We start from the raw sequence: 8,901 nt of genomic DNA, 5'->3' as shown, positions 1-8,901 counted from the left end.
GACGTGTCCAAAACAACCTATGAAAGTCTGAAAGTTCTCATCATCAAAAGCACACAAAAACATATGTTTTAGTAAAACATTACATCTAGTAAGACCGTAAAAAAAGAACTCCTCCCAGAACTCCATTTACATTCATTGTGATCTGGGCCGTACGTAAAATAAAAACACAGGAATGAAAGGAAACAAACAGAAATGGAGAGCAGATAATAGCTGTGATTATGTCTCTGCAATAACATCACACAGACCATAATGATATTATAAGGATGCCCTGAAATGCTCATCATTCTGCTCTGTTTTGCTCAGCGTATTTATCTTCTTTACATGTATCAGTTTCTTATCACACCTATTGTACACAGCTTTATGCTCACACATGTACATGACCCACTCGGACCGACCCAGGCTTCCACAGAAGAGGCTACATATGCTGAACAACCACAACACCAAGCTGAACCTGCACCCAGTCTGCACCCATGAAGACTTCACTTATACTCTGGGTTCCCTTTGTGTCCTTCAGTGTTCTGGTTGCGCTATAAATATGAATGTAACGAGTAAAAAATGATCAGTCTGCTGTCAAACGTGGACTTGTGTTGGAAAGCCTGTGGGAGTAGGTCACGTATGTGCAGAGAAATATAAAATGGATTTTTATATGTCGAGACCTTAAACTGTATGTTGTGCTTCCTGTACTCCAACATAAAACATTTATCATAAACCTTTGAATAGAGCTTCTTTAACATTTACAAGTTATACAGTTACCAAATTGGTTTACTTCTTATGCTTCCATCAGCTTTGATACTTAAGCAATGCAAAGGGAGACAACAAGAAGAGAAAGGAAGTTAAGTCATCTTCAACGGAAAAAATAAGAAACAAGACACAAGTCCTCAAAACATTTGTCATAACCAACAATGAACGGAATTTTTCATTTTCTTGTTTTCTCTTTTTTACAATACATTTTTTAAAAACCCCGCTGGTTAAGGTTATGGTCTCAGGTAGATCTTCCACAGTCAATCTTCACAGTTTGTGTAAAAGCAGAGAAACATTCTCGCTAGAGTAATAAAATATCATGACTATTATTATGGTCATTATTATCTTTTATTCTCATATTGTTCCATAGAAATGGTGGAGGATAGGGGCGAGGCGTATCACCCTCATGACGAGCCTGCAGTCCCAAAGTTCCTACTCTCCTCCCTGTACAATGTTTTATTCAGCAGTTGTTCTTTTGTTTAAAAAATGCTCGCCCGCAGGGAGGGAGAATTATGGGAAGAGAGAGTGGGATATTCATTCGACGAAGTGTCTTTATCCTTCTGCGTCATCTCGTCTTTCTGCGAAAAAACAAACAAACAAAAAAAAAAAACACGATCCAGAGCCTCACTTTCACCGTTGCCGCCGTTTTTATCCAAATTGTTTCCAAACCTGGTCTGCCAGCACCGCCTGGTCGGCTGCCCTCACACCGAACTACGCTCAGGCATAGGCATTAGGCGCATGCACACACACAAACGCACACACATACACACACTCGCACACACGCAACTGTCCCATCAGGAGTTAAATCCGGGTGGACCGCAACCGCATACCCCCTCTGAACACGCATGCCCTCCCATCAGCACTTGTGGGGCAAAAGAAACATGTAGAAAATAGCCCATCAGAGGAAACATGAACAGAGATGTGTTCGATGTTGATTAACACCCAGGCTCACGATTCGGTTTGTAATCTGAAGGCACTTTGTTTCATGGCAGAAAGTAAAGTGGCTTCTGTTCCACAGGCGGACCGCCGACTGGATATTCGAGTCAGGCCTCACTAATCGGACCTTTCTCTACTCTCTGCCTGTTCCTCCTCATCCCTCCTCTCTGTTCTCCCTCTCTCTCCAGCTCCTCCTCTCTGCCCTCCAGTCCGAGCTCTCTACACCTCCGCTGCCTCTTCTGCTTTCATTGTTCTGCCACCATACCGTCGGTTGGCCACTTGGACTCGTGAGCACAGTGTTAATAGATACATAGGCAGCTACAGGGGAGTAAGCAGACAGAACTAAATGTTGCCAGAGTCCTTGTTTTTCTACAGCACCAAGCAGATAAAGAAATGCCAAGGTGTGACGTGAGGCCGGGCTAGAGTGAAAAACAAAGTGTTGGTGATTGGCATCTGGTGCGAGAAAATGAAGATAAAGATACACAGAGAAAGGTCTGATTCCATGTGTTTGTAAGCAGGGAAAATGTTATTTCCTCTTCAAAAAGTCAGCAGTGTCTATGTTCCGCCGCCTTCCAAAGATATTTTCATAACTTCATAAAATTGTTCTTGTGCTTTACAAACTGTCCTCCCTCGATGCTTGTGAACTCTTTCACCAAAGTCCAGGCTTGTTCGTCGCCCACCTGTCTTTGTGCTCGTAAAGACGTCCAGAGTCCCGCACCGAGGAGAGTTTTCTGTAAAAGAGGTCTCTTTTTAAAAAATTAGCGCATCTTCTTTATTACTTTTTGTGTAACTTTTTTAATCACGATTTTTTCTGTCTTTCGTTAATTCCGGTCCGTCCGTGGTCTGTCAGGGGACCCCTGCTGCTTTCAGGATGCATGAATCTTTGGTGATTGGATGCCGAGGGTATAGTTCACAGACGGTGGGTCTGAATATTCGCCTCTGAGATGACGGAGAGAAGGGTCACCTCTGACCTTCCAGGAGGGTCATCACCAAGGTGATGCATAGCAGCCATATATGGGAGGAGGTGAGTGGATCCTTGGAGCTGAGATCTACAAAGGGAGGAGGAAAAGAAACAGAAAATAATGACAGCTGTTGGTTTTATATACTCCAAAGAAGGAAACACAAACACACCAGACACAACAGAACACATACATGTAATGAGCAATGTGTTTTGATGGCATAGTTCACCATTTTGGGAAATATGCTTACTCACTTTCCTGCCAAGAGTTAGTTGAGAAGATTGATACCACTGCAGTTTTTCCCCTAGAATTGCACAGGTCATAAAAATCGCTTTTTAATACCAAAAATAATGCTAATATCACCATCATGAGTCCATGAACAAGGCATGTGTCTGTGGTCAGTTTATGTCTGTAATAACTGCAGGACAGCAGAGTGTTATCTAAACTCTGAAGTCAGCTGAACAGGTCATGTGAGCATAACATCGTTGGTAAGCTACCAGTTACAAACGGGCTGTGTTGAACAACATGCTGATAGATTTGGAGAATTCGTGTTCTTTGCTGAGCTACAACAGAGAATATTTGGCTAAAACAGATCGGTGATGCTGTTTTCCTCTCACTGTTCTCTGTGAAGTTCGCTGGAAGTGATGTAATGTAGCCACAGTGCGTCTTCTGTGGGTGGAGAGCACTGCGCCAGACTCCATTTTAAAAAATAGCCTTTTAAATGCTACATTGCATGTCAGCAGCTGGCCATATGGTAACCTAGAAGGCAATTTGGCCTTGTGTGCTCTGATTAATTTGGCACGTCGTTAACACACCAGTCATAATTCTAGTTTAACGAAAACTCAACTCCTGGCATCTGCTCCTGGTGTTCTTCACCACTGGCTTTCAAAGAAGAAAAAACAACAAGCACGTCAGCTTCAGAAGTGATGTATTTTCTTTTAAGGTTTTTTAAGTGCTTGCTCGGTTGATGTTATTGATGCCGATGTGAAAAGTGATTCATGTGGATTTCAAAAATTAACTGAGACTAAATTTGAGAGTAGAATTTGGTGTGGCGGAAGGTGGTTGCCTGCTCTCACTGAAAAAATGACCAAACCGGTCGACTGTACAGGCAGCTTATACGACCCATACCAGTGGCCATAGTAATTATTACAGGAGTAGAGGAGGAAGTGACGTATCTATCCATCCATCCATCCATTTTTAACCACTTATCCAAAGCCGAGTGGCCAGGGCAGCAGGCCGAGCAAAGTATTCCAGTATTCCCCAGCAATGCTTTCCAGCTACTCCTGGGGTTAACCCAAACCCTAACCCTGAGGTGCTCCCAGACCAGACAAGCTATGTAATCCTTCCAGAATGTTCTGGGTTCGCTTCGGGGCCTCCTACCAGTGGGACGTGCCCAGAAATCATCCAGCGGGAAGCGCCCAGGAGGATCCTTATCAGATACCCACACCACCTCAACTAACCTCTTTTAATGCGAAGGAGCACTCCGAGCTCCCTCCGGATGTCCGAGCTCCTCACCCCATTTCCAAGGCTGAGCCCAGACACCCCACGGAGGAAACTCATTTCGGCCGCTTGTATCCATGACCTCATTCTTTCAGTCACTACCCAGAGCTCATGACCGTAGGTGAGGGTTGGGACGTAGATGGACCAGTAAATCGAAAGCTTTCTGGCTCAGCTCCCTCTTCACCACGACAGTCCAGCACAGCGCCTGCCTCACTGCAGATGCTGCACCGCTTAATGATGCACAAAAATCAAATTCGCCCCTATATAGTGAGCGGGATAGATGGTGGATAGGTCAATCAAGCACAGGACTTTCACCCCAGAGTCTGGTGTCAAGGTTGACTTCTTTTAATAACAACATACTGTAGCATAGTACTAATAGTACTAGTGCTAATTTATTGCTGAACCATGATGTTTGTGCGAAACCTAACCAGATCCTTTTGGAGCGGAACTGTGACCATTTCATGAAGTTAACATGTTTAAAACTGCGACTGTTCGATGGTAAATGGACGACACTTGTATAGCAACTTTCTAGTATTCTGACCACTTAAAGTACTATTCACACTGCATGTCACATTCACACAGTGGTGGCCAAGGCTACCATACATGGTGCCTCCTGCTATTCAGTAACCACTCACACGCAATCTGGGGCTCAGTATCTTTCCCAAAGATACTTTGACATATGAACGGATTGGAGGAGCTGCCGATCAAACCATCGATCTTCCATTAGTGGATGACCTGCTCTCACATAAGTTGCTTTGGTAGTCAGTGCAAGTTGACCTATGCTGTTGTTTAGGTATGAATGAAGAGTGCTGAGTGTTTGTATTAGCCCCCCCACCTAAACCCCCTCCACAAATGATGTACAAACAAGACATTAAGGTGTGAGTAGGTCATTTTGTTACCACAGTTTAGATCAAGGCTAACTATCTCCCTCTGCTTTCTGTCTGTAAGCTAAGCTAAGCTAATCGTCTCCTGACTCCAGTTTATAATTTACAGACAGACATGAGAGTGGTATCGATCTTCTCAACTAACTCTATGCAACAGAATGAATGCATGTATTCCCCAAAACGTTGAGTCATTCCTTTAAAGCATAACTAACCTGTGTGAGCAGATCCTAAAAAAGCTACTCTGAATCTTCATCAGTCACCTCCATGAGATAGTTCTCATTTTTCCCTCTTACATCACAGAAAGTCACACAAGATTCATCATGTCAGACAGAGATGCGTAATTCTTTGCATTATCCTCCAAATGAATTAATGCTGTCACTTTGAATCATAATGGATCCAAATGAAATATAAGCCGAATAATAATCCTGCAGTAATAAAATGAATAGGAAAGACATGAAAAATGAAAACAGATCACCCTGATTCATCTCTGCTGTGTTAAAGGGATGCCTCAGTTTGAGAAGCTTCTGGGAATAATGTTACTCCAGCCATAAATAACATGAATTAAATCAAAGAGCATTTGGCTACAAATACCACCTTGTCAATTGCAGGCTCTTTTCTGTGTCCTGTTTCCTGTTTTTACCTTCTGTTTGTTCCTGCAGCGCAATTACAGTGCTCCACTCAGCTGGCGTGGCTATCATTCATGTGATTACAACACTGTTGCTGTGGCAACCGTGTTCTCCCAATGAGATGGTGGTTCATTGCTGGCAACTGTCTAAGATTAGATCCCCTCTCGTAAATCTCAACCTTGTCCAACGAGTCAGAGCGAGAGCCCGGAGCTCAGATAAGAGGGACAGACGAGAGGGGATGGAGGAGGCGGGAATGCTGTGCTACTTACTGGGCGGTGGGTCTCGACATTCCCCTTCCTCCAGCGTGACATCATCGATGGCGATGTCTCCCTCGATGCCCGGTCCCCGGATACCCTCGAGTACCACCTGCGGAGAGATAAACATGTTTGTCATATTATATGTTCTGGATCGACCACAAAAACAAGAAAATTAGCACTGCCGTAAGATAAAATCTAAAAGCAAGTACACAGTGTAATTTAGCTAAATGGCGCCTTATGAAATATAACAGCAGGTGGCTGTTGTTCCAGTTTTTAATGTCACAAAATTTAAAATGAAGAAAGCCCGTGGTGCACTTAGAAGTGACAGTGGGAACAACAACAACAAAAAAAAAAGAAACAGAAGTGCAGCTGAAAATATAATTACTTTCCACAACTGCAGTCGTAAAAATGATGGAGAATATTGCAGTTCTATATTCGCTACTCGCAAAGATTATGCATCCTGATGGCAAAGCGTGAGTGATATTGCTTTCTCAGTAGCAAACAATGTCCACTTCTCTGCTTAATATCACAGCTTGTGAAGCGCTACATCAATATGCCGCCCCCGAGGAAACTAATACTTCGGCATACAAACATAGTCAGGGAAGAAAATAGAGGGCAACAAGAGGAATGCTGCTGCGTATCGGATTGATTAAGTTTGTCGGTCTCACCTGGAAGGATGCCGTTGGATGGATGCTTACTTTTGCCTGCTTCCAGCGGTCACCTTGGTTACCGTTTAGCGACCACACGGGACCCTCGGAGGTCGTCTGGCCCTTCTGTTTTAGGAGGGCGTTTAGTGTTCCTGCGTGAGCGAGGGAGACAGTTACACATACAGGTCAGCGCACACAAACATGGCTCCAATAAATGTATAAACATCTGTGCTGTCAGTGGTTTGCAGCCTGCAGCCAGAGGACACACACTGGGCCACAGAATGTGTGCTACTGGGCCATGTGGAACAAATATAAATTAGCTAAAAGGCTGAGAAACATTTTTATAATTGTACTTGGTACTACGGGCTATTTCTGTTGTGGTTACTTGGTTCGTCTGTCCTGGATTTCTCCTCATTCCTCCCTGTTGTACCTCCAACAACAGTACACTGATATTTAACTAAAGTAGGTCGTCAGCACTCAAGGTAACCAGTTTGTCAACACCACCTTTCAGCATTCAGCAGTGCATGGAATCTATGTGAGGCTGTACCTGTGCTGCACAGAGAGGCAGAGAGGTAACGCTGTGTGAATCAAACTTTTTTCTGCCAGGGATTATAAAACCGAGATAATCAAGATTAAACTATTATTGGGCCACATTCTGTTTTGCAGTGATGCTCTAGTTTTGTCCTGTGTTATAAATCTAGTGCAACCCTTTCTTTAAGCAGGATTTATACCTCTGCTTTGAATCGACGCCGTACCTATGTTGTAGGTTCTGCTTCTTTTACTTTATTTCACAGATAAGAAACAATAAATTGTGAAGACAGTAAAGCCTCCACAAAAATAGCATTTTAAGTCTTGTGTGTGATTTATCCTGGCTTCATATGAGCAGAGGAAATCTCTGCTCGTCGCTAGGCTACTGTATACAATGCAAAATGACATAGGCTTGTGCTAATAACGTTAGCATGTTGTATTTGTTTGGAAAACGTGTTTAGTATAAGACAGTTGTTTTGTCAGTGAACCTTGTGAGCTGTAATTGAGACGAATTTTGTAACGTTACCTTTGTTAAATGTTGCTGTTGTCCCTGGCTTCATATGAGGAGAGGAAAAGTCTGCTAGCTGCTAGGCTAATTTATACAATGTAAAATGCCATAGGCTTGTGCTAATAATGTTAGCATGTTGTATTTGTGGGGAAAATGTGTCCAGATAAAGACAAGTGTTTGTCTGTGAATGCTGCGAGTTATAGTGAAGCTGATTTGTGTACTTGTGTCCAACTTTATAGCAGAAATAAACATGTTTACAGCCTGGTACAAGAAACTGTTTTGGTCTCTGTGGTTAAATTTCAACATTCATGACTTCAAACTGTCATGACTCCAAAAAAAAACAAGATGGTGACAGCCAAACTGCCAACTCGAGGCTTCAAAACGGGAGTCCACAAACCAATGGGTGATGTCATGGTAGTTATGTCCATCATTTATACACTATGGGTGCAATATATTCCAACAGCACAACTAATCAGTGGTCCAGCTCAAAAAATAGAAAATCAAAACACGGTGGCAGATTTTCTATTTGTGGCAGGCCGCCAAAAATAAGGAAATGTGTTGGGAACCTTGGCGAATGAAATGGACTAAGAGCCAAACACAAGGCATGTAGTAAAAACAGGGTAGGATGGATTAAAATGTCCTAAAACTTATGTAAAATAACAGAAAAACAGTTCTAAAAAGAAGTGATTTAAAAGACGAGACAGAATTTGCGGCCCTGATCTCTTCGGGCAGGTCATCCCAAAGTCTTGGAGCTCTGACTGCAAAGGTTCTATCAACTTTGTGAATTAATCTGGACCTGGAACAAGACAAATATAGTCTGGAAGTCGGGTTCTTCTCCCCCGCAGCGTTCAGGCAGCCTCCCTCTGCAGATTCAGACTGTGCCAAAGAAATAACTGATGCTACAGAGTGTTAATCGCTGCGGATATCCGACCACATTTGGAGAAACTGTACGTCCTAGAGAAAACAGAACTAAAGGTTATGGTCAAAGTGCTTGAGCCCCACTACAGTGTTCCTGGAGCATTACATTACATTACTGACATTATTTTATGTTTTTCTTACTGACAATGTGCCAGTATTTAAGTGCCTTAACTGTTACAGTTAGAATTACTGCCAATGATCTGCCCACAGTTGCACTTTACTCAAAGTTCAAGAAAATCTACTGTTAATAATGAGTTTTCTTGATGATCTATAAATTCAAGATGTTTCTAAAGTTAATGAGTAATCATGTTAAATAATCGTGATCTCAATCCTGACCAAAATAGTCATGAATTCAAGCAGCTCCACAGAGAGGTTCATCTGCATTTGATTCATTTAA

The 8,901-nt window shown here is 42.7% G+C and overlaps 1 protein-coding gene across 4 annotated transcripts in view; it reads right to left on the bottom strand.

Moving 5' to 3' along the window:
* Positions 1-2,445: 2,445 nt before the first annotated feature.
* LOC117270807 (MAM domain-containing glycosylphosphatidylinositol anchor protein 2) overlaps positions 2,446-8,901 on the bottom strand; it is a 337,292-nt gene continuing 330,836 nt past the window's right edge. For all 4 annotated transcript variants that reach the window (XM_033648706.2, XM_078173655.1, XM_033648709.2 and 1 more), the window contains 3 exons: positions 6,572-6,702; positions 5,916-6,012; positions 2,446-2,726 (listed from right to left, as the gene is read on the bottom strand). In XM_033648706.2, the coding sequence (XP_033504597.1) occupies positions 2,638-2,726; positions 5,916-6,012; positions 6,572-6,702 (317 nt within the window). In that variant the 3' untranslated portion in view covers positions 2,446-2,637. The remainder of the gene's footprint in view (positions 2,727-5,915; positions 6,013-6,571; positions 6,703-8,901) is intronic.

The sequence above is a fragment of the Epinephelus lanceolatus genome, chromosome 13, assembly GCF_041903045.1.
Source record: "Epinephelus lanceolatus isolate andai-2023 chromosome 13, ASM4190304v1, whole genome shotgun sequence".
NCBI classification, from domain to species: Eukaryota; Metazoa; Chordata; class Actinopteri; order Perciformes; family Serranidae; genus Epinephelus; species Epinephelus lanceolatus.
The sequence above is the reverse complement of the archived record's forward strand: the minus strand, read 5'-3'. Positions and strand labels throughout refer to the sequence as shown.